This window comes from Tilletiopsis washingtonensis, assembly GCF_003144115.1.
Source record: "Tilletiopsis washingtonensis strain MCA 4186 unplaced genomic scaffold FA09scaffold_7, whole genome shotgun sequence".
Taxonomy (NCBI): domain Eukaryota; kingdom Fungi; phylum Basidiomycota; class Exobasidiomycetes; order Entylomatales; genus Tilletiopsis; species Tilletiopsis washingtonensis.
This window is the reverse complement of record NW_020312004.1, coordinates 462,581-489,960: the sequence shown is the minus strand read 5'-3', so window position 1 is coordinate 489,960 and position 27,380 is coordinate 462,581. Positions and strand designations below refer to the sequence as shown.

The window sequence follows — 27,380 nt, the reverse complement described above, 5'->3', positions numbered from 1 at the left end:
CAGACGAGACTAAATTACACGTGACGAAGAAGAGGCAGAGGATGGAGCGCCGACTGTCGAGGGCTCGTTGCTGCTGCATGATGAGTGCACTGCAGAGCGAAGAGAGGCCTGAGCACGGTGTGGCATGCTGAGGAGGAGAAGAGCGGTCAGCCGTGGCTCTTCAAGCCGCAGTACAAGCCCGTCTGTCCACCAGCGCAGCGCCACCCACTCCTAGCGCTGCATGCGAAGCGCACTTGACCGCAACATCCGCCGTGCGATTCGCCGGCCCTTGAGTCCCTGTCGCCGACCGCCTGCGACCACTCAGTGCGGTGGTCGAGCCGCCTCCACTGTGGGCGCCCGTCGCCATCTCCGCGCTCCTCGCACCCGCGCGCTCCGCGGCGACGCACCTCAGTCGAGCGCAATGCGGCTGTAGCGCGCGTGCCCCAGCTGGCAGCCGCAGAAGAAGGCAAAGCCGGCAAAGACGAGGGCGGCGACGTAGCACGTCGTGGCGACGGCGGCGCCGTCGGCGGGGTCGCCCGTGGAGCCCATGAAGGCCTCCCAGTTGCTCGCGAAGCCGAGGCCGATGATGGCGAGGATGAGCACGCCGAAGAGCGAGAGCACGGTGCAGCAGCCGGCTGGCGGGTGGGGCGTCAGCAGCGGCGGGCGCAGGAGCGGCCGCGGGCGCACGCACCCAGGCCCGGGTGGACGAGCGGACGGAGAGCCATGCTGGGCAGGCGGACGGCGCGCGGAGGTGCGGTGCGGTGAGGCAAGAGTGCGCAACTGCGGCTGATGTGAAGCGAGGCGGAAGGCGCAGTGGAGTGGGGTTGGGTGCGGGAAGGAAGGTGCCAAGAGAGAGAGCGCGGCTGATGCTGCTGATGCTGCTGGCGCTGCAACGTGCACGTCCCGCGCAGGCGCCGAGACGCACAAGCTGGCGCGACGCGCGCAGCATCGCCAGAGTCGCACACGGCCGCCCAGCGCAGCGGTACGGCCGCCGGCCTGCCCGCACAGCGCCCACAGCGGCAGCGCATGCCCCTGATGCTGGCAGAGAGGCGCAGGACAGCGAGCACGAGCATCTCTTGCGTCTCCTCCTTCTGCGGTTGATGCCGCGAGGGCGCACTGCGACCCGAGCCAGGCGCCAAGAGGCGAGCTAAAATTAGACGCGCGCCGCGGCGAGCAGCACGCCGATGGGCTCGCGGCGCATCGGGCGGGCGGCGATGCGCCGTGTGCTGGACGCAGACATGCTGAAGCGCAGCAGCGGGGATGAGCTGTGCCAGGCGCAGTCCAGCATTGGCGTGCCAGCCCGGTGCGCCCTGGCGGTGCATGCGGCGGGCGGCGCGCCGGCGGCCGAGGCGCGCTCAGGGGTGTCGCGCGAAGCATGAAGCGAGAGGCGCGCTCGGGCCGCGCGTGTTGGCGGGCAGCAGCAGCAGGTGCCGGCGCATCATCCGACACTCGCCTCCGCACCACCACACCCACCAGCATGGCCGCAGCCGCACCGCCGCCGCGCGTCCGCCGCGGCGCGCCCGCCTTTCCCGCCGCCGCGCAGCCCCTCGCCGCGCTCGACGGCCCGTTTGCGCTGCAGGAGTTCCTCGAGGCGCGCGTGCGCAGTGCGCCGCACGACGTCGCCGCCCTCGTGGCGCTGCCGCCGCCGTCGGCGCACGCGGCGCTGCTGCTCGGCGGCGCCGGCGGCGAGGAGGAGCCGCCGCGCGACGCCGACGTCGACACCGACGTGTGGGTGTACGAGCAGCTGCGGTGAGTCGGGCCAGACGCCGCGGCGTGCGGGCTGGCGAGGCGATGCAGCGCGGCGCAGACGTGTTCAGCACGGCGGCGGAGTAGAGAACGGTGTCACGCTGAGGGCACAAGGCTGGTGCAGCGCCGCGCATGGCGTGGCAGGGTGATGCAGAGGTGCGGTCGGCACGTCAGCCCAGAGCAGTGCACGGCGGTGCACGGCGGTGCAGCCCAGCAGCGCAGCGATGATGCGCAAGCAGCTCATGGGCGCAGCGGCGTAGCAGCGCATCGGCGTAGCACTGGGAGCGCAGTGGGCGCCGAACAGCGGTGCGGCTGCAGTCCTGGCCAGCACGATCCCGTTTCTGCGCTTCCCTTCTGCAGACATGCTCACACACCTCCTGCCAGACGACTGATCCGCGACTTCACGTCGCCGTGGCTCGTGGCGCTGCAGGCCTCGTGCTCTTCCACCTCTGAGGGCTGCAGCGGCATGGCGGCGCACGAGTGGGAGTATCTGTGTGCGGCGCACGGCGAGGAGCGCCAGTGCTGCGCCATCGACTACGTCACACACACGCTCGACGCCACGGCCGCGCTGCTCTCGTCGGCGCGGCACTTCCCGAGCCGCAGCTACGTGCCCACGACGTCGCTGCGCCACTTTGGCAGCGCCGCACGCCGTGTCAGCCGCTGCTTCGTGCATGCGTGGGAGAAGCACCGGCAGGTCTTCCTCGAGTGCGAGGTGAGTCGCACGCGCTGGCGCCGCAGTGCCCGGCTGACCCCTGCGCCAGGCCGAGACGTCGTTATATGCGCGCTTCCTCGCGCTCGTCTCCACGTACGACCTGCTCGACACCGACTCGCTGCCGCCGGCGCCGTCCTTCTCAGAGTCGCGCACGCTCGACGACGAGGACGACTTGCCGCGGCGGCCAAAGAGCCGCGACGCGCAGCTCGTCGGCGACGCAGACGAGCCGCAGACTGTGCCCGTCGACGCCGACGAGTCACTCGACGGCGCTGCGTCCAACGGCGTGCACGTGCTCAGCAGCGACCATCCCTCGTTTGGCGATGACGCAGCCGGCACTGCCAACGGCAGCGAAGAGGGAGCAGACGTGCCCGCTGCGTTGCCGCAAGGGTCGCCGCAGAAGGGCAAGAGCAGCAAGGGCGAGGCGCGGCGCACAAAAAGCATGAAGCGTGCCGCCCAGGCAGAAGAAGCGCAGGCGCCGGCTGATGCAGACGCAGAGCACGAGCCGCGGCCAGCCAAGTCGCCAGGCGTCAACTTGGCCAGCAAGGAGCTGCCGCCAGACGCCGCGCTCGCCGAGCCGTTCCAGGAGGCGGCGCCCGGCGACGAGACGGTCATGGCTGAGCCGGAGCAGGAGTGAGAGGGGGCGAGGAGCAAATGTCATGCGTACTCAGGCCAGTGCACGACGATCAGCACGCTCAGTGTCAGAGTAGAGATGCTGGTGACGATGTTCTATTGTGGCCGCGGGCTGCTGTGCTCCTGCGCGCCGTCTGACGGCTGCTCGCCTTGCCGGGCCTCTTGCTCCTGCAGCAGGCCGTCGAGGCGGCCCAGGAAGCCGTCGAGGCGCTCCTCGAGGCCGACTGCTGCGTCCTCTGCCGCGTCCATGCGTGCTAGCAGCTCCAGCACGTCTGGCTCGCCCTTGCTGCCAGGGCCCGAGCTGAGCAGCGGCCCGAGCAGGGCGGCATCTTCTGGCGAGAGTGACGCAAGCAGCGCAGCCAGGTCCGAGGGCGCCTCCTCATCCTCGTCCTCGTCCTCTTCCTCCGCTGCATCGGGTTCGTGCTCTTCTTGCTCGTGCGCATCACCGTTGGCGAGAGCCGGCGGCGGCGCGTGCGCATCCAGCGAAACGCCGCCCAGAGCCTCGAGCAGCGCCGGCGGCATCGAAGCCGAAAGTGCTGGCCGCCGGGCGCTGGGCGGCTCGTCGCCATTGCTCTGCGCGAGCGGCGAGAATGGCGCCCGGGCCTGCGGTGCGGCCAGAGGATTGGACACGTGGCGTGCCGCGGGCGATGGGAAGCCGTTCGTGAGGCTCGGCTCGGGCAGCTCCGCCACGGGCGTCGGGACGCCGAGGGGCCGGTCTCCGTTCGCAAAGCCCTTTCCTGACGCCTCGCGCGGCGCGGGATCGCCGACATGGCGCAGCCAGGCGCCGATGGCGCCGAGGTAGCCCTCGTGGCGCAGGAAGAAGGCGCGCTTCGTGCCCTTGGACCAGAAGCGGATGGCGTACGAGAGCGTCGAGATGGTCGCCTGGTGGCCGCGGATGAAGCAGCCGCCAAAGTAGATGCGGTCGAGGTTGTACTTCTCCGCGTTCATGAAGCTGCACAGAGTGTCAGCATGCCCAGGCGCACACAACACAGAGCGATACGCACGCTATTTGGCCGATGTTGTTGCTGATCGCGTACAGCAGACTCTTGCAGATGTCCTCGGGCCGGAACTTCTTGCGCCGCTCGCGCTTGCCGCCGCCCTCCTTGCGGAACACCTTGCCGAAGCTCGACGCGATCGTGCTCGACTTGAGGCCGAGCGACGAGAGCGCGTCCGAAGAGCCGTAGATGTCGCCGACGAGCATGTCGACGGCCGCATTGTCGCCGCGCGTGGACAGGTCGAGCATTTCTGCGCGCGCGTCAGCATACACCTGCTGTGGCTCGCTGTGCGCGCGCACTCACCGTCGAAGCTGTCCGCGTCCGTGAGCAGGCTCAGCAGACCCCACAGCGTACCGCCGCCAAGACTGGTGCCGCTGACGCGCTCGTACGCGCCAAAGTCGTCGACCTTGATGATGCTGACGCCGCTGCCGATGTTGACCAGCAGGCACGGCAGGCGCGGCGAGGGCTGCGAGTCGTACACGGGCGCATACAGCGGCGGGTCGGCTGACGGGCGCGGCAGCGGGTCAGGCGAGGGCGCCGAGGGCGGCGAGGTCGAGCGCGAGCCAGAGGCGCGCGCCTTTCCGCCTGGCGGCGGTGACGACGAGGCCGGCAGCGGCGAGTGCAGAAAGGCGACGAGCTCGTCGCTATAGCTGAACACCTCGTCGGGAATGAGCGTGGCGAAGTTGAGGCCCGTGATGAGCGCGCGCATCTCGTCCTCGCGGCGCACCTCGACGCCGAGCTCGGCCTGCAGGCGCTCGCAGAAGAGGTGCGCGCCGCCGCCCGTCGCCGAGAGGCACACGGAGCGGCGCATGTCGGCCAGCGACACGCGGTTCGCCGCCGCGCTGCTCGAGATGAGCGTGTGGAGGAAGGAGAGCAGCGAGGCAATGTCGGCCGTCTCGAACTTGATGAAGTTGAGACGCCCGCCGGGGAGCGCCGCGGGCAGCGAGCGGCGCGCCAGCACTGTGGAGCGCAGCGCCGACGCTGCAGAACTCGACGCGCCTGCAGTTGCAGGAGCCAGCCACGAGGGCGAGCGTGAGATGCTCGTCGGCGTCAGCGTGCCCGACGGCACGGCAGCGGCGCCGTCGGCCGTGTACGCGACCTGCGTCGGCGTGTCGGGCGTGGCGACAGCGGGCGAGAGCGGGAGCGTCGGTGTGGCTGAGCTCGAGGCGCCCTCGCCGCTGCCCACTGCACTCTCAGGCGAGCACGCATGCGTGAAGTAGACGACCTTGGCGAGCGAGCCGCCGATCTGCGCACGACGTGTCAGCGTGCTGCTGTATGCTGCAGCTACAGCAGGCCCCAGCGGCGTGGTCCGCCCAGCAGCGCTCGGCTGTGCAGCCCGCGCATCCCACCTGCACGCGCAAGCGCAGGCGCAGCTGCACCCGCCGCCGGCCCGACCGCAGCGCAGCGACCAGCGCAGCCACTGCCCTGGCAGCAACGTCCACATGCACGAGCCACGAGCGGCGACTCACATCCAGCGCAATGTGGCTGACGCTCTCGACGTGGTTGGGCAGGTAGATGTCGCGGCCGTCGCGCTGCGCCTGCGTGCTGGGCGGCGCAGCAGAGGCGGCGCCAGGCGCCGGCTCGGCGTCAGGCTCGAGGATCTGTGCGCCACTGGCAGGCGCAGAGGTTAGTGAGGCGCCTACAAGCAGAGCACGGCACACACGCACGTGGTGTCGACAGTGACGGGCAGCGCCACAGGAGCGGCGACGCTCGCCGCAGCGGCCGCCATGGCAGCGGCAGCAGCAGCGGCCGACGACGGCGATGCAGTCGCTGCGGCCATGCGCGGCGAGTGTGCTGCTGCGACGGAGCAGCGGCGTGACTATGGCAGCAGGGCCGCCGTGCCCGGCTCGCTCGGCGCAGGTGCGGGGCGGCGCCAGCAGCGGCGTGCAGGAGCAGTGCCGAGCGGCAGAGCAGATGTGCAGATGCGTCGGTGCGGAAGACGAGCAGAGCGGCAGGCAGGTGATGAGGCAGCGAGCTTGAGGTGACGGCGGTGGTGGTGCGAAGGCTGCCGGGAAGGCAGCGAGGAGCAGGCTGCCGGCCCCCAGAGGCGAAGCGGGGCTCGGCGCGCTGCCGGCGCGAGACGCCGCAAGGCACGGCGCGCGACAGCGCAGGCGGCGCGCGGCAGAGGCGGCAGGCGGCCGGCGTGGAGAAATCGCCTGCGCGGCGAGGGCCGAGAGCCGGCAGCCGAGCAGCGCCGCGGCCGAGAGCGCGGCACCCCAACGCTGATGCTGCGCCGCCGCTCCTCGCAGCGGCATATCTCCGGCTCTGCCGCAGCGACCGGGGGCAGACTCGAGAGAAGGCGAAGGGAGCGCCTCGCAGCAGGCAGCATTCAGGCTCGCAGCTGCGGCGGCGGCCCGATGGCGGCAGCGCCAGCGCAGCGTCTGGCGTGCGGTGCGCCGGCGTGGCCGCTGCGAGCTGTCCTGCCGATGACGGCGCCGCCGCCAGCGCTGCGGCCGGCCGTTCCTCGGGTGCGCGCGTGGCGGCGCCTGGCGCGGGCGGTGCGGCGGGCCCACGAGGCATAGAGCATGGCCCTCTCTCTGCTCTGTGCGTAGGCCTCTGGAGCGTCCCGAATGGGCGGCAGCTTTGCCATGAGGCTGGGACGGCACAGAAGGCGTGTGTGAGCTGCACCCTTGCACCCTGCCACGCTCGCCAGGCACGCGCGTCCAGTGCGACGCCGAGGGCTGTCGGCTCAGGGGACGCGCCGGCCAGCCTGGCCCGCCAATCAAGCCGCTTTGAGGCGCCTCTCGCGGCCGGCGCTCGCAAGAACACCTGTGCATGGGGCAGCGGCCGGCCCCTGCGCCGCAGATACACCCGTCTGCGTGCGCGGCGGCGGCGCTGCGAGCGTTCAACTCTCGCGCCGCGGGCGTCGTCGCCACTGCACCTGGCAGCCGCCTCGTGGGCACCGCGGCGCAGCACAGCCTGCGCCGCACTCGCGTGGTGACATAACCCTCCACGCTGGGAGTTGCATGCAACACCCCTAGCCCGCCAGCCGTATGGCCTCTTCTGCCCTCACCGAGGCAGGCTGCACCTTTTTGCCGATACCGGCAACGGTCGCGCGTGTTGCGCGATGCCGGCGGCGGTGCGGGGAAGGCGGCGCAGCGCGCGTGTGTGTTGCTCTCACGCCTGCGCGTGTCCGCGTCACACGAGCACCCTTACCGCTTGCCTCTGCTCCTCCATCCCCGCCATGCCTGCCGCTGCCAGTGGCGCACCCCGCCCGCAGCCCGGCAGCGGCAGCCAGCGCGCTGCTGACGACGACGTGCCCGAGCTGGCCGCACCGGCGCTGGCGGCACAGGCGCTGGCGCTGCTCACCGCCTTCCTCGCGCTCCTCGACGCGCCGCCCGCCAGCTGGCAGCCGCTGCACAGCGCCGCCGCTGCGGGCCCGGCGCCGGCACTCAGCGTCGCACGCCACGCCGCCGACGCCGCCCTCTTCCGCGTGCAGAGCGCCGTGCCCGCGCCGCCGCACGTGCTCTGGCCGCTGCTCGCCGAGCCGCGCCTGCGCGCGCGCTGGGATGGCGCCGTGCAGGACGCCGCCGTGCTGGCGCGTGTGGCGCCGCTGGCCGCCGCCAATGCGCGCCGCGAGCGCTTCGCCTTTGGCAGTGTGTGAGTGTGGAGCGTGGAGAGGGCTGGTGAGATGTATGCCTGGAGGCAGGGCTGTAGATGGCGGTTGCGAGGTCGAGGCCTGTGCGGCAGCCGGGTGCCCTGTGCCACCTGCAGCGCACGCTCCATGGCGCTCTCGCTGACACAACACGCAGGTTCATGGTCATGAAGCCGCGTCTGCTGCACCTCCTCTCGCTCGACGTGCTGCTGCCGCCGACGGCCTCGCACCCCGTGCGCCTCGCGTCGCTCTCGACGTCGCTGCCGCACGCGCCCAGCGCCACGCACACCGTCTTCAGCATCTCGCTGTCCGGCTTTCTGCTCGAGGGCGAGGCGGGCGGCGCCGCATGCCGCCTCACGCAGCTGTCGCACCTCGGCGATGCGGCGCTGTGGTGTCCGGCCGCCGTAGTGCGCCTCGTCGCCTCGTCGCTCGTGCCGCGCAGCCTCAAGGCCGTCGCCAAGGCGGCGCAGGCCTACCAGCCGGAGCGCGGCGCCGCCGAGGCCTTCGCGGCCGAGGTGCGCGATGAGGCCGTCAGCGGTGCCGATCGCCGTCTGCCGAAGAGTCTGGAGACCATCGTCGCGCAGGTGGAGCGCATCACCGCCGATGCCCAGCCAGCCGCGGCACCATCGAGCGCACCGAGCACAGACCTTCCAGAGGACAGCACACCGGCGCCATCCTCGACCGAGACTCGCGATCATGTGTCGGATGCGCCGTCTAGCAAGCCGCAGGCGGCCACAGCAGAGCCCGAGCCGCCGATCATTGCAGGGACTGGAGGCGCGGATGCCATTGCTCAACGTCGCGCCGATGATGAGCCAAGCCAGAGCACCGAGGTGCACATGAAGGTGTCCGGCGATGTCAGCGTTGCTGCACCGCGCGATACTGTCGCAGCGAGCGATGACGTTTCGGGCCCTCGGGAAGCCGACAATAGCGTGGACACAACAAGCCCGAGTGTCGCAGTGGAACAAGGCGAGATGGCCGAATCTGGCGGAGCTTTAGGCGGCGAAGAGCTCACTTGTCCAAGTTCTCCGGCCTCTGCTCCGTCTCTGCCGGGAGAGGAAGCTGTGCGCCTGCCACGGCTGCGCGTCGCAACGGCCGCCGAGCCGGGCCTCACGTCCGAGCACCTCGAAGCTGCGCTTCGTCGCATGACGCGTGTGCTGTCCTTCGTCGAGGCCGACTCTGTACCGCGTGTCGACCCGGACTCGACGCTCGGGACCGACCAGCTGCTTGTCAAGGCCGAGGCGCTCCAAGAGCTCTTTGCAGATGCTGTGCATATGCAGCTGCAGAGCAAGATCGAGCCATCTGCCACTCCAGCCCGTCCGCTCTCGAGGGCGCAGCAAGAGGCACACAGACTCAGCACGATGCTGCTGCTTGGCGGCGACGCGCTGGCTCTGGCGATCGCACCTGGAGCGCGCGAGAGCCACGTTCACGCCCCAGCAGAGGGTGCCGAAGTAGACTCTTCGACCGAGCCAGTAGCGAGCCTACCTGTCTCGCACGGCTCACCGGTGCTGGCCGGTGCCGCCTCGGCGCGAATTGCAAGCGGGGCCACGACAGCCTCAAGCCAGCGCAGCAAGATCAGTGGGTCGAGCAGACAGTCACTGGGCACCCGCTCGACCAGCCTGAGTCCTCACTCGAGCCCAGCCCTCGGCAGCGAGAGCGGTGTAAGCCAGGCGGGCTCCTCTACTTCGTGGGGCAGCAGCCTGGCGCATGCTCCTTACACGCTCGCACTTGGCATGATGGCGCTCAGCTCCGTCGTCTTTGCTCCGGGCAAGGCCGAGGGCAGCTTTGTCTCCGCAGGCGACTCGACAGACGCCGCATGTCTCTCGGCTGCGCGCATGGCTCTGGAGGCCGCCGCCAAACGCTCGACGGCCGGCACTGGGCGGCAGATCTCCGCCAAGCCGCCGTCTGCTCATGCGCCCTCATCTGCTCCTGCTGCATCGACTGCGGCCTACTCGCCGAGCAATGTCAAGCTGCATCCCTTTCCTGCCTCACTCGGAAAGAGCAGCGGCGGCGCCGTCCTGCCGCCGCTCCGTCTCAAGGCCCGCGCACTCGAGCGCGCGCCCGAGCGAGACACTCTCTTCGAGGAAGACGTCCGAGCACAGGACCCGCTCCCGTCCGCGCCTCGTGATGCCGACCAGCAGCCCGCTGCAGCGCCCGGCTACGTTGCCTGGCTCGCGAGCTACCTCGCGCCGTCGCGCTGAGCCCCCATGCTTCACTTCACCTCTCCTTCTCTTCATTCCCGGCTCCGTCGCACACCATACCCAACCATCACGCATGCTCCGTAGCGCAGAAGTGTGGATTGGCAGGTGGCACAGTGGTGGTACACGGACAAGGGAACATGCAGAGGGGCCAGCTCGGTTCAGTAGGGCGCGGAGGATGCGTGAGGTAAGGGGGGCCCGGTTCCAGAAGGGCTCTCGTCTAGGGGGTGGAATAGCAGGGCGGGTCGAGTCTAGAAGACGAGAGGCTGGAGCTGCCGGCTTCGGCAGCTCGGTATATGTGAGTCGCAGGTGAGCGCGATCGGAGGAGGAGAGGCAGCGCGCTGCAGACGCTACTTGACGTCTCGACGTTGGCGCTTCAGATCGGCTGCAGCCGAGCTCGTCAGCGCCTGAGGAGCGCTGGCCGGCGGCGGTGTCGTCTTGGAGGCGGCTGCTGCAGCTGCCGCGGCAAGGCGGGCCTTGTCCTTGCTGGCGGCGCCGGAACGGTTGCGCTTCTTGATGACGTCCGTCTTGAGGGACAGCGGGCGCACGACGCCGTGGAGCTTCAGGAACAGGCCGCAGGCGTTGCACAGCGGCTGGCCCTCGGGATCGCGGCGCCACAGCGGTGTCTTGGTCGTGTTGCAGTTCGTGCAGACCGTCGGCGGATCGGCAGCCGACATGCTGCCGCCGTCGCCGCCTGCAGCAGCGCTGCTCGAGCTGGACGCGCCTGTCGCCGTGCCGCTTGCCGCACCCGTCTTGCCGGGCGAGGATGCCGCAGAGTTTGAAGCGGCCGACTTGCGCGCTGCGGCGCTCGTACCGGAGGCCTTCTTGGCAGTCTCGGTGCCTTTGGGCTGCAGCGGCGGCATGCCGCTCGAGGCGCCCGCTGAGCGTGCGGCAGCACCCGACGTTGCCTTACGGCTCTGGCCGGTCGGCGGCTTCTGCTCGGCCGCAACCTTGTTGACATAGTTGTTGACGAGCGGTGACGACTGGAACGTGCCGTTGCCGGGCGCGGCAAAGGGCGGAGTCGAAGCGGTGGGCGACTGCGTCTGGCTGCTGGCGGGGCTGTACGGGTTCCACGGGCTGGCCACAGAGCCGTCAGTCGCCGAGCTGGCCAGCGAGCCAAGCATGCCGTGCTGCGGCATGCCGGGCGGCGCGTCGAAGCTGCCGCCGCTTGTCGGGCCAAAGACTTGGTTAGGGTTGATGTGCGTCAGCGTCGGCTGGTGGTGCTGCTGGCCCATGGCGGCGTCCGAATTGTAGAAGATGGTCATGAGCGCCTCGAGGTCTGAGCTGGCGGTGCCGGCGTCGCCACCGATGTTGCCTGCCGGGCGCGAGCCGTCCGCAGGCGAGCTGGCTGGCGCACCCGGAGGGAAACCGGTGCTGAAGCCGCCGGCTGACGTCGGACTTGGCATAGACGAACCGGGCTGCGACGACACATCGTACGGCCCGTTGCCCTGCGCAAAGTGCTGCGGCTGCAGATGCAACCCCGGCGGCGGAGCGAGATTGCGCGGCGGGGGCATGGAGAAGTCGAACGAGGAGGCAGGAAGGCCGTGCGAGAAGGCGGAGACCTGTTGCGAGGCAAACGGAGGCAATTGGCGCGAGAGACCGGCCGCAATGCGATGGTCCTGGGAGGCGTACTGCGGCGGGCGCGCCGGCGACGGCTCGTAGGCGCGCTTGCGCGCATTGCCGGTCGAGATGCCGTCGTAGGGCGAAGCATGACGCTGAGGGCCGCGCGAGAGACTGCGCTCCTTGACCTTGTGGTCGAAGCTGGTCTTGCGCACCAGGCGCGGCAGGAAGCCGTACTCCGGGTGCTGGTTGGCGCTGTGGCTGCCAAAGTCTGCCAAGCCCGGCACGGAGCCAAGATTCGACTGCGGCGCGCCGAGCATGTGGTCGGCACCGACCGAGGACATGTCCCAGCTGCTCTTGCGGCCGCCGACGAAGAACGGCACGTTGCGGTCGTCGCTCGTAGCGGCGCGACGGCCGTGTCCAGGCAGGCCGGTGCCCGCAAAGAGATCGGTGAAGGCTGCCTTGCGGAAGGCACGCTGCATGGTGGCGCGCTGCGCTGCACGCTGCGCCTCCGGCACGGACTCGTGTGCGGCGCCTGCCGCCATGGAAGAGCCCGAGGGATCGAACAGCTGGCCGCCTTGCGAGGCTGACATGTCACCGAGCGCGAATGGATCGCCGCCGCTCATTTGACTGAGCGCGAGCAGGTCGGGCATGTCGGCCACGCCGAGCTCGTTGAGCGCTTCCTCGCCGAAGGCGGCAAAGTCGGCGAGGCTGAAGACATTCGAGTTGGGCGCGGACTGGCTGAGCAAGCCCTCGCCGCCGTCGTCATCGATCGTGTTCAGATGGGTCGCTGGCGCACGCGAGCGCGAGCGGCTCGCGGCGCGCCAGTCCATCGCGCCGACCGAGCGAGAGCGTGACCGGCTCTTGCTCTTCGCGCGCCAGTCCATCGCATCGTCGTCGCTCTGCATGACGCCGACACTCCCACTGGAAGCGTGTCAGCCGCGACGCGTGCTGCAGCCCGCCCGATCTGACTCACACTGTGCCACAGCTCTCCGGCGTGCGCGAGCTCCGTCCACGCCTACCGCGCTCTTCCTCTTCGGCCATCTCGGCAAAGCGTGCCCTGGCCTTGCCGCGTGCGGGTGGCTGAGGACCAAACGGAGCGCCAGTCTGGATGCTCGTGAGGCCCTGCAGCTGCCCTGACAAGACGTTCGAAGGCCCAGCAGTGCCAAGCTCCGGGCGGATGTCGGAGTTGCCGCTGCTGCGTCGCGACGTCGGCAGCGACGGACGCGAGCCGGAAGCAGGCGACACTGGCGCGGAGAACTCTGCGGCGCCGCTGGTCTCCGAGCCGGCCGCACTCGTGAGCGACTCGGTGCCGCCCTGCAGCGCGGCGCGCTCTGCCTCGAGCTTCTCCTGCTCGCGCTTCTTGCGCAGCGTCATGGCCATCATGCGCCAGGTGATGTTCTGCGCCAATGCGTCAGACACACGTCGACGTCCTTTGCACGGCGGTGACTCACCTCCATGCGAGCGCCGTGCGGCAGCGCGCTCTTCTGCTTCGCATACATGCGCCACACCTGCGTGGCCAGCGGATCCTTCTTCTTCATCGCCTCTGGGTCCTGCACCTCTTCGTCGTCTTCCTCTTCAGCGCCCGCGCTGCCAGCTTTGCCGCGCGGCATCAGGTTGCCGGCATCCTCGTCGGAGACGGTCGTGTCCAGCGCGCTGAAGACGGAGCCCAGGTCGGTGCCCTGGCTCGGCGCGCGCGACACTGGCGCGCCGTACGAGCCGACCTGGGACAGCGGCGCGGCCTGCGACTCGGCGTAGCCGTTGGCGCTCGATGCAGAGGGCGGAAAGAAGCCCTGCAGGCCGCTGCTCTCGACAGGCGAGAGGATGTCGGCCGTCGACGGCGGCGGCTGGCGGTAGCCCTGGAAAGGAGTCGGCATGGGCTGGCCCTGCATGTGCTGGCGCGCAGCGGACGGCATTGAGGCACTGGCCCAGGAGCCCTCGGCGTAAGGCTGCGAAGAGCTGGAGAGCTGGTGCGAAGGGCTCATGAGGCCCGGCGATTGCGCGCGTGACGGTGCGCCGGACTGCACGGTGCTCGAGCTGTGCTGGCGCGAGTGTGCAAAGTGCTGCTGCGCTGCAGCGTAGTACCGCGGCCCGCTGGGACCAGCACCGGCACCAGCGGCCGAGGCAGACGGGTCCATCGAGGCGTGCCACGCCTGCTGGTTCTGCCGCATACTCGCCTCGTTGGCCTGCTGGCGCGCCTCGCTCATCTGCAGCGCCTGCGAGAGCAGGCTCATGCTCGGTCCGACGGGCAGACCATTGGGTCCTGCGCTGAGGCCGGCCAGCGAGGCTTGCGGAGCGCCGTGCATGTCGGCAAAGGGCTGCTGACGCGCAGCACCGGGCGGCAGCGCCGAGCCGCCGGCGCAGTTTGCAGCCTTGGGAAAGCCCCAGCTGTTCGGGAAGCTCGAGGCGGCGCCGCCGCCGTACGGCATGCCCTCGTAGCCGGACAGCGGCGTGCCGTTTGCGTGCTGGCCGTTGGGCGCCTGCTGCTGCTGCTGCTGCTGGAAGACGGCGTCCCAGCTCTGCATGTGCGGCGGGCCCATGGCGCTGCCGCCCATGGCGCTGCCCGAGTGCAGCGCCGGGCCGGCCTTGCTGGCGGCGCCGGCGTTCATGTAGGGGTGCGGCGGCGCGGCCGCATTGCCGCGCGCCGACGGGTTGCCAGGCATGCCGACTCCTTCAGCAGCCAGCGCGAGAGGCACCTGCGCTCTCGGACGGCGGGTGCGGCGAGCGGAGAGCAGCGCCGGGCAGTGGGCTCAGCGCGGTGGTCGAGGTGGTCCGAGGCGGTGGGAGCAGCAGGGTGGAGAGGTGGCGATGGCGAGGCGAGGCGAGGTGACGATGCTCCAGCGAGAGGGTGAGATGGAGGAGGAGAGTCGGAGTGCAGCAGCGGCCGCCAGCAGAGCGAGAGGCGGCGGCGTGACGCGCGCGCGCAGCAGAGCTCGATCTGCAGACGCAGACGCAGCTCGGCGCTGACTTGAGACGCAGACGCAGGTCCAGCACAGGGGCGCCGGCGCAAGGTGTGGCTGGCGGTGGTGGTGGTGTGGTGGGTGAGCGTGGTGCAGGCGGCCAGTGCCGAGGCGTGAGAGAGCGGCCGGCCTGGCTGAATTCAGGGCCGGCCAGGGCGAGAGTGCCGGGCGCAGACGGCGCGCGCGTGAGCAAGAGCGGCAGGCGTGGCGGCGTGCGTGCCCGCTGCCGCCTCTCACACGCTCTGCGCCAGAGTCGAGCCACGGCGAGCAGCCGCGCTTCCGACGCTCGGCGGGCAGCAGAGCAGCGCACGCCGCCGCGCCTGCGACACTCGCCGCCTGCCTGGTGACGCGCGCGCCCTGATGCCTCTCAACTCTCTCGCACGACGCCGCCGAGGCATCTCGGGACGCACCACGGCGCCATCTCGGTGCTCGTCGTCTCTCTCGCACAGCTGCACGCTGCCGTACGGCTGCGGCGGCAGCGGCAGGCGGCGAACCCGTCGACGCCCGCACCGCCGTCCCGGCAGAATATTGCGCCTGCCGCTGCAGCATCCAGGCCGAGATGAGCAGCAGGCAGCGTGCGGCGTGGGCAGCGGAGCAGCAGCACCAGCATGCAGCAGCCGCGACCGCTCGCAGCGTCGAACGCGGCTGCATGTGCGCCAAAGAGCTCCGCGGCGGCGGCGGCGCGGCGTCTGTGCTTCCTGCCTGCCATGCTGCGCTTCCTCGCCGCTCCGGCGGCAGCAGCGCAGCGCAGGACAGCAAGGCCGCGTCCGGCGCCGGGCCGACGCCGAGGCTGCGACGCCGAGCTCGCCGTGCGCCGCCGTCTCCCCTTCGCGCTGGCCCTCTCGCTCGGACGAAGCCTTTGCGCTGGCTGTCACGCCGCTCAGCGAAGTCGTGCACTCGCGCCTGTCACACACTCGCCGCCTTCTGCTGGTGCCAGAAGCAGCGACACGTGGCGTCCTCGCCCGAGGCGGAGTGAACCCTCTGGCGCAATGACCCGCTCGCTCGGAAGGCGGCACAGGAGCCGTCGCCGCGCCGTCGCATGCACAGCCGCTGTGGCATGTCCGAGCCGTCGCCGCTCCTCGCCCTCTCCACGTTGGTCTGTGGGGCCTCGGCGCAACCTGAGTGCTCAGACGTGAGAGCGGCGTGGGCGGCCATTCGGCCAGCAGAGCTTGGGACGGCTGGCGCTCATCGGCAGCTGCGCTGCAGCACCGGGACGGATGGCGCTCACTGTACAGCCCTCCGCCAGAGACAGACCGCCGCTACACCCTCTCGATGGATCGCTCTCTCTCTCTGCGGCACGTGGTGCTCTCCTCGGTGCCGCGCAGCAGAGCTTGAGCTTCGTTTCCATTTGCTCCAGTCGCTCGGCAGCGGATGCGTCGGTGCCGCGTGGCTGCGCCTGCGGCGTTTTCCCGACGACGCCGCTGCAGCGGTGCGTCCGCGTGTGGCGCCGACTTCATCCTCCGCCGCCGCTGCTCGGGCAGCCCGCCAGCACCGCCGACGCCCGCTGCAAGCCGCACGGCTGCGTGAGACCCAGGGTGAGATCGAGCTGGGCCCTCGACGAGCTCGACGGGTGCGACGGACCGTGTGTGAGGAACGCCTGGAGCACTTGGCATGGCGGCCTCGTGCTCTGCGCACATCTCTGCGCCAGCTCGGCTCAGCCACGCCCGATCCCGATGGCGTCGCGGCGAGCGAGCAGCATCCGGCGCTCGCTCGACGGATCGGACAGGCGTGTCGAGAGACGGCTGAGACTTCAGGCTTCGTGCCGCCCCGGAGCCCGCTGTCAACCATGGCATTCCTTGCTGGCATCGCGCGCAAGGCCCTCGCCCAGCACGTTGAACTTGCACGCCTCGTTCCCCAGCGAGAGCCAGTAGCCGTCGTCAGCGAGACTGGCAGACTCGGACGCCGTCGACGCTGTCGCGGCACTATCTTCTCGCGTGGCACAGAGGTTCCTGGCGAAGAACTCGATGACCCTCGGGCTGCGGCGGTGCAACGGTGGCAGCAGGGGCCGCAGGACGTCTGCCTATGGTCTGAGTACAAGGACGACGTGACTGAGGCGACAGTCAGTGCTCACCAAGCATGTACGGCTTGCGGCTGTGTCCAAGGGGCACACTGGCCACGAACGCAGGTGCGACTTGCTCTGCCTGCGTTTGCGAGCCTGGCGCCACATGTCGAGCCAGGAAGAGCAGCTCGTATGGCTTGCGGCCCAGCGCTTCGGGCGAGACGAGGAGCTGAGTGGCAGCTGGCTGAGGGTCGTGATCACACGTCGCGGCCACAGAACACGGCGCGACGACCTTGAGCCAGGCAATCTCGCCGATGTATGCCAGATCGCACGCAGGAAAGAGCTTGTGCAGCAGGAAGTGCTGTGCCTTGGGCTGCAGGGCTCAGGTCAGCTGCGTTCACCGTTGACGCCCTCGCATTGACGCACGTCGTTCGTCACCCAACACGCCACGAGGGGTGCCTCGTCCGGCTCGGCCAGTGCGAGCAGCGCGGTGATGGGCGTCTTGAGCGCCCAGAGGTCGAAGAGATCAGCCGTGGGAGCGTACGCCTCAGGTCGGGTCCTGCCGTCTGGCTTCGCCTGTTGACAACGACGCAACCGCTGATCGTTCAGACGAGTTGCCGAGCGATTGGGGTACGGCGGGTCGAGCAGGAGCAAGGACGGAGGCTTCACCCTCGCTTTGCTGCAGAGTCAGTGTCGGCGGTGAAGGAGACGCTAGAGCGCTCACCATACTCCAGCACGCCCTGCAAGCCACGCGGAAGGTGTAGCTGGGAGCGCAGCAGGTCGGTGACCAGAAAGCCGGACGAAGGCGGCAGGATCATATGTTTGGTCGTCGGCTCGCACTTAGCGGACCCGATGGGCAGCACGGTAGCTCCAGCGCTTGCATTGAAGACCAGTCGATGGACGAGATCCTCAGAGGCTGTCGCTGTGGTCTGCATGAGCCGAGTTTCTCCTCGCACGCGCCAACGTGCACTCACAGCGCTTCTGCGTCTCGGACACTAGCAAGGGCGGCAGCGCTGCTGCATCTGCTGCTGAGCTCTGCTCGGCCAAGCGCTCCTCGTTCTGCCAGTCGTGCTCCTGTGCGGCCTGCTGCACCCTCAGCCTGGCACTGAGGCTGAGTGACTCGGGCGGGATGAGCGCCGCGGCGCGCACGGCGAGCGGCGCAAAGACGTCTTCGCGCGAGCCGTGCAGCTTGCGGCGCTTGGGCCCCTTGCCAGGTTCAGCGCCCGAAGGAGCCTCCGGGTAGGGAGTGCATCGTGGTGCAGCGGCCAGCTGAAGCTGGACATCCTCGGGCAGCGCGCAAAGCACTGCATCCTCGCGCAGGACGATGACGGCGTCCGGCTGGCCGGCGGGGCTCTCGAGCGGCAGCACGCAGCGGATGCTGGCGCCCGCTGCCGTGCTCAAGCTCGTGCGCGGCGGCCCATCTGCGCTCGCCGAGTGCGGCTGCTCCATCTAGCGCGGTGGTGCATGAGCTGCCAGCCGCTGCCTCTGCCTTGGCGTCTTGATGATGTGGTGGGAAGTCGAGTTGTCTGGGCGGATGCGGCGATGAGGAGGCGGCACGCGCGCGGCGTGTCCCGAATGCCGGGTGCGCGAGAAAATCTGGCGGCGCCGTCGAGGCCGCGCCTCCGCTGCCTCCCTCCACCGCACCTTGCATCGCCACCACCACCATCCCTCACACCCCACTCGCTCACCATGGGCAAGAAGAAGCAGGTCCGCAAGTTCGGCGCCGTCAAGCGCATGCTCAATCCCGCCGACACGCGCCTGTGCGTTGTCGCCCGTGCGCCTCAGCCGCTCCAATGCTCACGCACCTACTGCCCACAGCAAGGCCAACGCCGTGCAGCAGGCCGCAAAGAAGGCCGAGCTCGAGAAGAAGGAGACGAAGCGCGTCACGACCGCCGCCTCGTCGCTCTTCTTTGCGCACAACGAGGCGCTCGGCCCGCCGTACCGCGTGCTCGTCGACACCAACTTCATCAACTTCAGCCTGCAGAACAAGATCGAGCTGGTGCAGGGCATGATGGACTGTCTCTATGCCGAGTGTGAGTTGTAGTGTGCGCTGCAGATGGTTAGCGGGCGCGGCAGGGCTGCGTGTCGGCAGGTGCAGCAATGGCGGAGAGATTGCCGTGGCGGGGCAGGCTACGAGGGCGGATGCGGTGTGGCGATGCTGGGCCTCTGGCAACTCGACCGCTGTAATCGGCTGTCGGCACTTGGCTGTGAGACTGTGGGCGCTGTCTGAGAGCAGTGTGTGTTGCTGTGCTAGCCGAGAAGTCAGCACGGTGCTGGCATTGCCTGCTGCCGGCTTGGCGAGCGCCGGCACATCAAAGCTGCGCCTGCTGGCTGCAGGCTGCACAGACGGGGCAACGTCCATCCAGCTAGCATGCAAGTGGTGCAGGACTGGCGCTGACAATTGGTCCTCTCAGCGATCCCCTGCATCACATCGTGCGTGCTTGCCGAGCTGGAGAAGCTCGGGCCCAAGTACCGCATTGCGCTGCGCGTGGCGCGCGACCCGCGCTTCGAGCGCCTGCCGTGCTCGCACAAGGGCACGTACGCCGACGACTGCATCGTCGACCGCGTGACGAGCCACAAGTGCTACATGGTGGCCACGTGCGACAGAGAGCTGCGGCGGCGCATCCGCAAGATTCCGGTGAGTGGGCGGATGCGGTGGCTCCGCCTGCGGACTCGCACGCTCTTGCGTGTCTCTCAAGCCTCTTTGCAGGCCCCAGTGCTGACGCTTGCTCTGCAGGGCATCCCGCTGATGTACATCGCCAAGCACCAGTACCGCGTGGAGCGGTTGCCGGACCAGGGCATGGCCAACTGAGCGCCGCCTCACCCTCTTCTTTCATTCTCGGCCGTCCTTCATTCTCTTGGTTCATCAGTCACGCATGCATTCTATACGTTTCATTCAGCGTATGCGCAGCCTCGATGGCAGGGCTGTCGGAGCATCTTGCGCCGTCGGCGGGTGGAAGAAACAGGTGCTGCCGCGAGTCGCAGCGGGCAGCGTGCAAGCGGTGACTCGCGACCGCAGCGTCCGTTCTTGCCGCCAGCGCCAGCGTCTGTCTAGGCACAGACACACCACGCTAATATGAGTACCGTCGGTGCTCTAGTAGCTATCCTCAATTCTTGTCAATGGCGTGAGCGTAGCTGGACAGGCCACGCGGACGCCGCTGACCAGGACGCTGCCAGAGCGCGTCGCGAACGTGCGCCTTCTCGAAGCGAGGCCGCTGCTGCCGTCCGGTCAGTCATACACCGCCGAAGAGGTTCGTCCTCCCTGCTGCTGGGCCTGAGCTGTTACAGGCCAGCCGCAACGTGGGCGGTGGCCGGCATGAGCATGACTGCTGCTGGGCGCTGGCGCTGGCGGCGCGTCCGTGCGCCGCGCAGCGGCAAGGGCGCGGCGTGCTGCCGGATAGGGGCTTCCTTGCCTTCCGCCTCATCAGCCGCTCGCAGAGCCTCGCCGCGCAACACCATCGCCCGGAGGCCACAGCAGAAGGCCGGCATCGCCTCGCAGACAAGACAAGACCGCTCAGCAAACAGCATGGCGCCTGCTCCGCCAGCGGACGGCGTGCGCGTGCGCGTGCACAACCGCCTCGCCCACGCCCTGCAGCTCACCTTCACGCCGACGGCGCCGGCCAGCAGCGCCGTGCGGCAGCATGCCCTCGGCTCAGCCCAGCACGCCGTCTTTGAGCTGCCCGACGCATGCGTGCTGCGCGTGCAGGGCGCCGGCAAGCTGGCGTCCTCGGCGCCGCTGCATCTCAACCTGGCGCCGCCGACGCGCACGCAGCAGGTGCGCGCAGCCCGCCGGGCACTCAGCGTCGCGAGCAGCGGCAGCGAGGCGCTGCGCTGGAGGTCGAGCACGCCGTCGGCGGCGGCGCCCTTCCTCTCTGCTCTGGTGTGTGCCTCCACTACAGCCATTGCAATGCCTTGCTTACGCCGCCGCAGTCTGAGCCCGACAGCGCCGACGTGCAGCACCTGCTGCTCTACCCCGTGCGCGACAGCCGCAGCTTCCTCTCGTCCCTGCCGGACAGCGCGCTGCTCTCGTCGCTCAGTCTGCCCGGCACGCACGAGTCGCTCGCAATGCACGGCTGGCCCGTGTCGCAGTGCCAGAGCGCCGCACTGACTGCGCAGCTCAACGCCGGCGTGCGCTTCCTCGACGTCCGCCTCGCGCTCAAGGTCGAGCAGGGCGAGGAGCGCCTGCTGGCCTTCCACGGCCCGACGGAGCAGTTCCGCGAGCTCGGCGAGGTGCTGACGGAGCTGTACGCGTGGCTCGACGGGCCGGGCAAGCGCGGTGAGCATCCCCACGCTCCCATTGCGCCGTCCTGCTGACACACATCACCAGAGACCTTGGTCATCTCGCTCAAGCCCGAAGGCTCGCTCTCTGACCCGTGGGCCAAGGTGCTTTATGCCCGCCACGTCGATCCCAGCCGCAAGCGTTGGTGGCTCGAGAACAGGGTGCCCACGCTCGGCGAGTGCCGCGGCAAGCTCATCATGTTCAGCCGCTTCGTGCCGCTGCCAGGCAAGCCTGCTGGCATCGTGAGTTGCAGATGAATAGCCCATCGGGATCCTGCAGCATCTGACGGTGCGTGTCAGAATTCGACAAAGTGGCCTGACTCTTTCGACGGCTGGTGAGCAAATGTAGCACAAGCCTGCGTCGCCTCGTGCTCACAAGCGTGCCCAGCTTCTCGTACTCTCTGCCGTCCGGCCAGACAATCGCGACGCAGGACTGGTGCGTGCAGTGCCAGCAGCGTGGAATGCTGCCGTTGCTCACGCAAACTCGCCACGCTCAGGTACAAGATCGGTGTGCTGGCAGCGATCCCGCACAAGATCGACCTGGTGCAGCAGCTGCTCGCAGCGTACGGCTCGCGCGACGACGTGCTCTCGCTCTGCTTCCTCAGTGCCAGCTCGTTCCCGTTCGCGCTGCCGCAGCCCGCGGCGCTCGGCATGTTCAAGAGCGGCCCGCCATGCCTGCGTGTCATCGGCCTCAACGACCGCATGTTCGACCTCGTCGCCTCGCGCCTGACGTCGGCTGGAGCCTCGCTGACGAGCGCTGAAGCCGCTTCTTCAGAGAAGAGTCTCGACATCAAGGGCGACCTGCAGGCGCTGGCTGTGTCGGGCCGAATGAGCGCGGCGAGCGGGCTTGGCAGCGTCTATGCGCTCGACTTCTGCGAGCAGACGCAGGATCTGCTGTCGCTGCTCATTGAAGCAAACTTTGCCCCTGGCCAGGCGGTGCCGATCGTCAAGGCCTAGCAAGAAGACCACATTTACGCGCACATCGATGCGTCACGGATCTGTCATTGGACCCCAGATACCCGCCTGCCGCCCTTGTCTCTCACTTGCGCGCGTCTCCCTTGCGGCTGCCCTCGGACATGCCTTCTGCCTGCTCGTGGATGCGTGCCTCCTCTGTATACCACACGTCAGCCGCAATCTGCCATGTCTTGCCGCTGCAGCGACGTACCGCGTGTCAGCTCCTCGAAGCGCGCCATGGCCGCCGTGCCGCGCTGCGCGTGCTCCTCGACCGCAGGCAGCAGACGTCCGAAGCCCGCCTGGACGCACTCCTGTGCTCCTCGTTGTCAGCACTGTCCAGCGTGTGCTTGGCGCGCTGCTCACGCGGGCGAGCTCGAGCTGCTGTTCCAGCTCGCGCCAGTTGTCGCTGATCTGCGCGTCGAGCTCGTCCTCGCGCTCGCGAAAGCGCACGTACTCCTCGCCGCTGGCCCTCAATGAGCGCAATGCAGTCTTTGAGTGTGCGTCAAACAGCTCACAGGACCTTCTCGTACTTCTTGACGCACTTGGCCACCTGCAGGCAGCGGTCAGGCGGGCGATGCCGGCGTCACGCGCATCCACGCACCTGCTGCTCGTACTCGGTCGCGGCCTGGTGCAGCCATCGTCAGCAGAGGCGTCAACAAGCTCTTGCACTGCCATGCTCACCACGCGTGCCTTTGTGATGGTCTCGTAGCGGCGCTTGCGTGTGCGGCCTAGCTGCACCTCTGTGGCGGCGTGAGCTGGCTGTGCGCGTCCGCGAGGCGGGCCCGGCGCACGCACCGGCGAGCTGGCCCATGATGTCGTGGCTGTCTTGCCTGGTGCAATTTGAGCATGGGCCTCGGTGCGGTCTTCTGCGGCACACTCACTCGCTCGGCGGCGGCGAAGATGCGGGCGCGTCGGCGGCGGCGGCCTTGCGAGGAGCCATGGTGGGCGAGGTGGTGGAAGGAGCGCAAGGTCGAGGCCGGACGTCTGCCTTGCCGCAGCACGCTCGATCGAGCAGCCCGTGACAGCACGCTCTGGCCACCCCGGAGGTGCCTGCCCGATGCCCGCAAACAAAGTAGAGTGCAAGCGTGGGACAGTCGTCCCTGATGCTGCCGGCGAGGGTGTCTGAGGCCGCATCCGCTGGGCTAGAGGCCAGCCGCTGCACCATCTTGCTGCCTCACATCTGCGCGTGCTGAATCAACATGTCGTCTAGTAGACCCTGTTGGTCAGATCTGATTCTCAGCCTTGAAGTATGGCATCTCGGCAGAGATACGAGACGCAGCGTCCGGCGTTCAGCTCTCGAAGATCGCTTGACGCTGCTCTCCGCCGCCAGCTCCAGCCAGCAGTCGCCATCCGCTGCCGCAATGGCACAGCACCAAGCCAACCTCTTGAATCGAATATCGCGTCTTTCAGCAGCTGTCTCCATGAGCGGCGAGCGGCGCTGTGGGCGGTGCTTGATGTGAAGTGAGGGTCCGGCAAGTGCGCGGGACTCGGGGCGCGGCGCGGCGCGGCGCGCGCGCGGCGGCGTGATGAGAAATCTGAATGCGGCGCCTCGAGCTGGCCGGTCTGCTCTCCTTCTCGCCTCCACAACCCCCTGCATCACTGCAGGGCATCCACAGCAATGGCCTCCTCTGCCGACGCATACGCCGCCGCGCGCCGCCTCGTCGACGAGGCACACGCCGCCGACCCCAAGGGCGAGGAGCTGCACTACGCCGACGGCGTCGAGCGCTGGGCCGCGGCGCTCGCCGCCAGGCCCTTCTACGCCGCGCTCGCCGCCGCCGAGGCGCCCGAGCTGCTGGCGCTCGCCGCGCGCTGCCAGCACCTCGAGCGCTTCGCCACGCCGCGCGACTCGTTTCCCGAGGGCAAGGCCGGCTACCTCAAGTGGCGCCGCAGCCTCTACGTGCTGCAGGGCGACCGTGCGCGTGAGCTGCTGCGCCAGGTGGGTGTCGCCGAGCGCGAGTGCGACGCCGTGCGCACGTGGGTCAGCAAGACGGACCTGCAGCCGGGCAAGGAGAGCGGCGAGCTCGGCACACAGGTGAGCACCTCAGCAGGTAGCGGGCGAGCGAGCCCGTGGAGCAGCTTGGCAGCGGTGGGCAACAGAACAGGCACGGCTTACGCGCAGCAGTGCGTCGCTGCGAGAGGCGACAAGGTGCTGCAGGAGGCGTCAGTACATACACGTACTGACGCTTATGAACAGCTGCTCGAGGACGCCGCTGTGCTCGTCTTCCTACAGGAGCAGCTCGCGTCGTTTGCGGCGCAGCACGGCGAGTACCCGCGGCGCAAATTCGTCGACATTCTGCGCAAGACGTGGCGCAAGCTCTCGCCTGCCGGTCGCGACGCTGTCGCCGGGCTCGACTTCCCCGAGGCGCTCGCCGGCATCATCGCCGAAGCGACCGAGGGCGAGACGCAGGGCTCGGCCGGTGGTGAGCCGGCGGCCGCGCTCCCGGCAGCGAAGGAGCAGACTCTGTGAGCATCTTGACGAGGCACCGTGCTGTCGTCCTTGATCGCGGCTCGCCCTGCACGTCACGCTCGGCCGTGCAGCCATTCTCTTGTTCCCGACCTGGGCCCATGTACCGCTCGTCACCTGTGCATTGTATTCGTTCATACCTTGCCGGGCGCTGCGATGATAAGGCAGGGTCGGCCGGGCAGTGTTGGCCCACGAAAGTGCTTCAAGGCTGACGATGGTGTCGTTTGCAGGGCTACAGCACTTGCCGACGTGCATCTTGCAGACAATGCTGCCGCCTCTACTTCAGAAGTGCAGCCGCAAGCATTCCATCGCACTGAGCCGACGGAGGCGGACAAGGGCGGGCGGACGTTTGGCTCGCGGTATCTGGGCGATGAGGACGACATGTGGCAGCACAACGCATGGTCAGTCAGGCGGCGGAATAGGGCTGCGCCTTTGAGACTGAGAGGGCGCATCACAGGGATCATGCAAAGCCGCCGCCGGAGCACGTTGCCATGGTGGAAGGGCTGCTGGCCAAGCAACGAGAGACGCGCGTCAGCCAAGAAGACGCAGGTGAGTTCCTCGCCTCGCCGCCGCTGCAAGCGCTGACCAGTCCGCAGACAAGTATCATGCGAGCGCCGCGAGCTACTGGGACACATTCTACTCGAGCCACGACAATCGCTTCTTCAAGGACCGGCACTGGCTGCACCACGAGTTCCCGGAGCTCGTCGCGACCACGGCGGCAGACGTGAGCATGTCGAGTGCTGGCTGCCGCCTCCGTGCTCACTCTTCATCACACAGCGCGGGCCGTGTGCAGTCCTCGAGGTGGGGTGCGGCGCCGGCAACACAGTCTTTCCCCTGCTCGAGATGAACCAGAACCCGCATCTGCGCCTATTCGCCTGCGACTACTCTTCGGAGGCTGTGCGAGTCGTCAAGGTGAGCCGCAGCCAGCCAAATTAAGGTGCTTCGCTGATGCAGTCCCCGATTTCGCAGTCAAATCCCCTCTACGAGTCGCCTCCGGTCGGCTCACTGACATCCAGCGTCTGGGACCTGTCATCCACATCGCCGCCCGTCTCGGCTGACATGCCGTTCGCGGAGACTGCGGCAAAGCTGCCCGAGGGCATCGAGCCGCACTCGCTCGACATCGTCGTGCTCATCTTCGTGCTCTCTGCGCTGCATCCGCGCGAGTGGGAAGCCGCGGTGCGCAACGTCCGCACGGCGCTGAAGCCCGGCGGCATGGTGCTTCTGCGCGACTACGGGCGGCACGACCTGCCGCAACTGCGCTTCCGTAAGGGTCGCTTGCTCGACGAGAACTTCTACGGTGAGTGGCAGCGCAGTACCGCTGCTGTCATCTGCTGACAACGATGCTCACAGTTCGTGGCGATGGCACACGAGGTGAGCATTGCGCGTGTGAGGCGCTTCAGTCATCATCTGACGCGCTGCGCAGTGTACTTCTTCACGCCCGACGAGCTGCAGGGCATGTTCCGCGCCACACCGCCATCCATCACTGCCGACGATGGCGATGCCAGCACGCCGGCAGAGCCCGTCGACGAGACACAGTACGACTTCAAGACGCTGCAGCTTGCCACCGACCGGCGGCTGCTGCTCAACCGCAAGGAGCGCAAGAGCATGTGGCGCGTGTGGAACCAGGTCAAGCTACAGTCGCTGTACAGCGAGCCGGCTGCACAAGCGCAATAGACACTTGCAGGGCTACGAAGCATTGAGCCGCCGAGCGAGATCGGCGATGCGCTGCATGGCGGCATCGGCGGGCAGCGATGCCGGTGTCGGTGCGGCTTCTTCCGGCCTTGATGGACGATCGCCAGGAAAGTGTACAGACTTCTTGAGAATGCCCTTTACCTCGCGAGCGACACCCTTGGCGTCGGATGTGGCGGCTTGTGCCGTGCCGCTGGCGAAGGAGCGCAGGTTCTCGATTGCGTGCAGCAGCGGATCGACTGCGCCGGAGGAGCTTGGCTTGGGTGTGCTCTGCATCGGTGTCAGCTGCGCATTCGGGAGACGCTGCTCGTCACTCACTGCCGGCCGCTTCGAGCCGGCAAAGATCGAGTCGAGCGCATCTGGCAAGGGCGTACCTCAGCGTGGCTGGAACGCTCAGTCCGAACGAGGCTCACCTCTGACGTCCGCTGCGCCTGCACGTGCCAGCTCCGGATGCTTGGCGACGAGCTCCTGCGTGGCACGCTCGAGCAGGTCCGCTGGCGGCCGTGTCGTCAAGCCACGCTGCGCCGCCAGCTCGGCCACGGCTGAGCTGCTGCGCTCCGGCATCGCCGTCGGCGGCTCCGACACGACTTCCTCGGGCGCCGGCGATGAAGTCTCTGGCGTGCTGTCTGGCGACTTGCCTTGCTTGCCGCCGCCACTGTTCTTCCCCCGCCGCCACTCTTCCCTCCGCCCTGCTTTTTCGCACTCTCGTGACCGCCATCCTGCTTGTCGCCCAATGCAGAGCTGCTTTCCGCAGCCGGCTTGTCCTCCTTCAGCGGCTTCGACAGCGCCTCGACGACGTTGCGCACGACCTCGGGCAGCGGCAGCGCAGCGGCCAGTGCCTCTATCCTTGTGTGCGGCTCTTCTGGCGCTGGCTCTGGCTCGGGGCTCGACGGCCGTGGCGGAGGAGAAGAGGGCCGTGCAGAACTTTGACTGTGCTTGCTCTTGCCAGACGAATGCCTGCTCGACGTCGGCGAGCTCATCGAGCCAGCAGATGCGGCAGCAGAGGAGATCGTGGGCGATGCGGCGGCCTCGACCTCGGACTCATCGTCCTTGGCTGCTGGAGCCTCCTCTGGCTTCTTCTCATCATCTTTGCTGCCTGCTGTATCTGCCTTGATCGCAGCATCCGCCCCATCCGCTGCAGCTGCCGCGCCAGTCGTGCCCCCTGCATCCGCAGCCGCCTCTGGCCAGACCGTCGTCCAGCTGAGCCAGCCCATGATGGCCGTCGCGATGAGCAGCACGAGGAACGAGGAGACCGAGGCGCCTGGATGCGACTGCACGTGTGCTGCTGGCGCGTGAGGCCCGCCAGGCGGATACGGATACGGCGGCTGGTACGGCGCCATCCCTCCAGGCGCCGCTGGTGGCGGTGGCGGGGCGGTAGGCGGGTAGGCATGGTTGTGAGGCGGATGCGGACACGGCGGCGAGGCAGGTGCCGTCGCCGGCGACCAGGCGTCGAGAGGCGCGCGGATGAGGAGCAGGCTGAGCAGGCAGCCAAAGGCGACGAAGAGCAGCGACGACTCGAGGGCTGGCATGGTCTGTGGTGGGTGAGAGGAGAGCGCTCGCACCAAGCTGAGGCGCACCTTGTCCGCGCAATTGCGGCTTCACCCCTGTTCGCCGACCTTCCCAC

General features: G+C 68.7%; 12 protein-coding genes across 12 annotated transcripts; 5 read left to right on the top strand and 7 right to left on the bottom strand.

Moving 5' to 3' along the window:
* Position 1: 1 nt before the first annotated feature.
* FA09DRAFT_329067 (hypothetical protein) lies at positions 2-822 on the bottom strand. The gene is made up of 3 exons (XM_025742021.1): positions 671-822; positions 387-614; positions 2-127 (listed from the first exon to the last, which is right to left on the bottom strand). Exons 1-2 carry the CDS (start codon positions 702-704, stop codon positions 388-390), a joined length of 261 nt encoding a protein of 86 aa, XP_025599404.1. The 5' UTR covers positions 705-822; the 3' UTR covers positions 2-127; position 387.
* A 703-nt stretch (positions 823-1,525) lies between these two features.
* Positions 1,526-2,561, top strand: FA09DRAFT_291912 (Mob1/phocein; the record flags this gene model as incomplete). The annotated part of the gene is made up of 4 exons (XM_025739997.1): positions 1,526-1,609; positions 1,670-1,728; positions 2,110-2,437; positions 2,487-2,561. Coding segments are annotated over 4 exons (546 nt in total), but the record flags the coding sequence as incomplete, so codon positions are not given.
* A 194-nt stretch (positions 2,562-2,755) lies between these two features.
* Positions 2,756-6,061, bottom strand: FA09DRAFT_329065 (fumble-domain-containing protein). The gene is made up of 5 exons (XM_025742020.1): positions 5,730-6,061; positions 5,532-5,673; positions 4,366-5,308; positions 4,072-4,312; positions 2,756-4,019 (listed from the first exon to the last, which is right to left on the bottom strand). Exons 1-5 carry the CDS (start codon positions 5,840-5,842, stop codon positions 3,164-3,166), a joined length of 2,295 nt encoding a protein of 764 aa, XP_025599402.1. The 5' UTR covers positions 5,843-6,061; the 3' UTR covers positions 2,756-3,163.
* A 1,185-nt stretch (positions 6,062-7,246) lies between these two features.
* FA09DRAFT_359727 (hypothetical protein) lies at positions 7,247-9,936 on the top strand (the record flags this gene model as incomplete). Its single annotated transcript, XM_025745156.1, has 2 exons — positions 7,247-7,662; positions 7,815-9,936. The coding sequence occupies 2 exons, from the start codon at positions 7,247-7,249 to the stop codon at positions 9,853-9,855; spliced, it is 2,457 nt and encodes an 818-aa protein (XP_025599401.1). The 3' UTR covers positions 9,856-9,936.
* A 416-nt stretch (positions 9,937-10,352) lies between these two features.
* On the bottom strand, positions 10,353-10,502 carry FA09DRAFT_286225 (GATA-domain-containing protein; the record flags this gene model as incomplete). Its single annotated transcript, XM_025739899.1, has 1 exon — positions 10,353-10,502. A coding segment is annotated over one exon (150 nt), but the record flags the coding sequence as incomplete, so codon positions are not given.
* Positions 10,503-15,681: 5,179 nt separating this feature from the next.
* Positions 15,682-17,401, bottom strand: FA09DRAFT_242491 (hypothetical protein). The gene is made up of 6 exons (XM_025739645.1): positions 17,346-17,401; positions 17,096-17,287; positions 16,798-17,034; positions 16,444-16,744; positions 15,954-16,388; positions 15,682-15,891 (listed from the first exon to the last, which is right to left on the bottom strand). Exons 2-5 carry the CDS (start codon positions 17,096-17,098, stop codon positions 16,153-16,155), a joined length of 777 nt encoding a protein of 258 aa, XP_025599399.1. The 5' UTR covers positions 17,099-17,287; positions 17,346-17,401; the 3' UTR covers positions 15,682-15,891; positions 15,954-16,152.
* FA09DRAFT_242498 (hypothetical protein) lies at positions 17,190-17,883 on the bottom strand. The gene has a single exon (XM_025739646.1). It carries the CDS (start codon positions 17,818-17,820, stop codon positions 17,281-17,283), a length of 540 nt encoding a protein of 179 aa, XP_025599398.1. The 5' UTR covers positions 17,821-17,883; the 3' UTR covers positions 17,190-17,280.
* Positions 17,884-18,016: 133 nt separating this feature from the next.
* Positions 18,017-19,337, top strand: FA09DRAFT_306655 (Fcf1-domain-containing protein). Its single transcript, XM_025740539.1, has 4 exons — positions 18,017-18,131; positions 18,190-18,404; positions 18,786-19,009; positions 19,109-19,337. The coding sequence occupies exons 1-4, from the start codon at positions 18,061-18,063 to the stop codon at positions 19,181-19,183; spliced, it is 585 nt and encodes a 194-aa protein (XP_025599397.1). The 5' UTR covers positions 18,017-18,060; the 3' UTR covers positions 19,184-19,337.
* Positions 19,338-19,804: 467 nt separating this feature from the next.
* Positions 19,805-21,791, top strand: FA09DRAFT_359723 (PLC-like phosphodiesterase). Its single transcript, XM_025745155.1, has 6 exons — positions 19,805-20,251; positions 20,302-20,647; positions 20,699-20,892; positions 20,950-20,984; positions 21,038-21,085; positions 21,147-21,791. Exons 1-6 carry the CDS (start codon positions 19,898-19,900, stop codon positions 21,604-21,606), a joined length of 1,437 nt encoding a protein of 478 aa, XP_025599396.1. The 5' UTR covers positions 19,805-19,897; the 3' UTR covers positions 21,607-21,791.
* Positions 21,689-22,543, bottom strand: FA09DRAFT_337836 (hypothetical protein; the record flags this gene model as incomplete). Its single annotated transcript, XM_025744034.1, has 8 exons — positions 21,689-21,759; positions 21,815-21,914; positions 21,967-22,066; positions 22,119-22,153; positions 22,205-22,228; positions 22,285-22,343; positions 22,399-22,433; positions 22,485-22,543. The coding sequence occupies 8 exons, from the start codon at positions 22,541-22,543 to the stop codon at positions 21,689-21,691; spliced, it is 483 nt and encodes a 160-aa protein (XP_025599395.1).
* A 655-nt stretch (positions 22,544-23,198) lies between these two features.
* On the top strand, positions 23,199-25,798 carry FA09DRAFT_329061 (S-adenosyl-L-methionine-dependent methyltransferase). Its single transcript, XM_025742019.1, has 9 exons — positions 23,199-23,635; positions 23,798-24,066; positions 24,298-24,468; positions 24,525-24,616; positions 24,664-24,791; positions 24,845-24,979; positions 25,037-25,364; positions 25,418-25,438; positions 25,491-25,798. The coding sequence occupies exons 1-9, from the start codon at positions 23,222-23,224 to the stop codon at positions 25,739-25,741; spliced, it is 1,809 nt and encodes a 602-aa protein (XP_025599394.1). The 5' UTR covers positions 23,199-23,221; the 3' UTR covers positions 25,742-25,798.
* Positions 25,799-26,149: 351 nt separating this feature from the next.
* Positions 26,150-27,285, bottom strand: FA09DRAFT_359721 (hypothetical protein; the record flags this gene model as incomplete). Its single annotated transcript, XM_025745154.1, has 2 exons — positions 26,150-26,370; positions 26,460-27,285. 2 exons carry the CDS (start codon positions 27,283-27,285, stop codon positions 26,150-26,152), a joined length of 1,047 nt encoding a protein of 348 aa, XP_025599393.1.
* Positions 27,286-27,380: the final 95 nt, after the last annotated feature.

Bases quoted from the DNA above. Each gene is read 5' to 3' on its own strand.
- FA09DRAFT_329067 (XM_025742021.1), bottom strand. From the start codon at position 704: ATGGCTCTCCGTCCGCTCGTCCACCCGGGCCTGG. The intron at 615-670 runs GTGCGTGCGCCC...CCCACCCGCCAG, and splicing joins GCTCGTCCACCCGGGCCTGG to CCGGCTGCTGCACCGTGCTC.
- FA09DRAFT_329065 (XM_025742020.1), bottom strand. From the start codon at position 5,842: ATGGCCGCAGCGACTGCATCGCCGTCGTCGGCCGCTGCTGCTGCCGCT. The intron at 5,309-5,531 runs GTGAGTCGCCGC...CGTCGTGCGCAG, and splicing joins TCAGCCACATTGCGCTGGAT to ATCGGCGGCTCGCTCGCCAA. The intron at 4,020-4,071 runs GTGCGTATCGCT...CACTCTGTGCAG, and splicing joins AACAACATCGGCCAAATAGC to CTTCATGAACGCGGAGAAGT.
- FA09DRAFT_242491 (XM_025739645.1), bottom strand. The intron at 16,745-16,797 runs GTGCGTCAATGC...TGAGCCCTGCAG, and splicing joins CGTGTTGGGTGACGAACGAC to CCCAAGGCACAGCACTTCCT. The intron at 16,389-16,443 runs GTGAGCACTGAC...GACCATAGGCAG, and splicing joins CCGCAAGCCGTACATGCTTG to ACGTCCTGCGGCCCCTGCTG.
- FA09DRAFT_242498 (XM_025739646.1), bottom strand. From the start codon at position 17,820: ATGGAGCAGCCGCACTCGGCGAGCGCAGATGGGCCGCCGCGCACGAGC.
- FA09DRAFT_306655 (XM_025740539.1), top strand. From the start codon at position 18,061: ATGGGCAAGAAGAAGCAGGTCCGCAAGTTCGGCGCCGTCAAGCGCATG. The intron at 18,405-18,785 runs GTGAGTTGTAGT...TGGTCCTCTCAG, and splicing joins GGACTGTCTCTATGCCGAGT to CGATCCCCTGCATCACATCG. The intron at 19,010-19,108 runs GTGAGTGGGCGG...CTTGCTCTGCAG, and splicing joins GGCGCATCCGCAAGATTCCG to GGCATCCCGCTGATGTACAT.
- FA09DRAFT_359723 (XM_025745155.1), top strand. From the start codon at position 19,898: ATGGCGCCTGCTCCGCCAGCGGACGGCGTGCGCGTGCGCGTGCACAAC. The intron at 20,648-20,698 runs GTGAGCATCCCC...ACACATCACCAG, and splicing joins CGACGGGCCGGGCAAGCGCG to AGACCTTGGTCATCTCGCTC. The intron at 20,893-20,949 runs GTGAGTTGCAGA...GGTGCGTGTCAG, and splicing joins CAGGCAAGCCTGCTGGCATC to AATTCGACAAAGTGGCCTGA.
- FA09DRAFT_329061 (XM_025742019.1), top strand. From the start codon at position 23,222: ATGGCCTCCTCTGCCGACGCATACGCCGCCGCGCGCCGCCTCGTCGAC. The intron at 24,792-24,844 runs GTGAGCATGTCG...TTCATCACACAG, and splicing joins TCGCGACCACGGCGGCAGAC to CGCGGGCCGTGTGCAGTCCT. The intron at 25,365-25,417 runs GTGAGTGGCAGC...CGATGCTCACAG, and splicing joins GCTCGACGAGAACTTCTACG to TTCGTGGCGATGGCACACGA.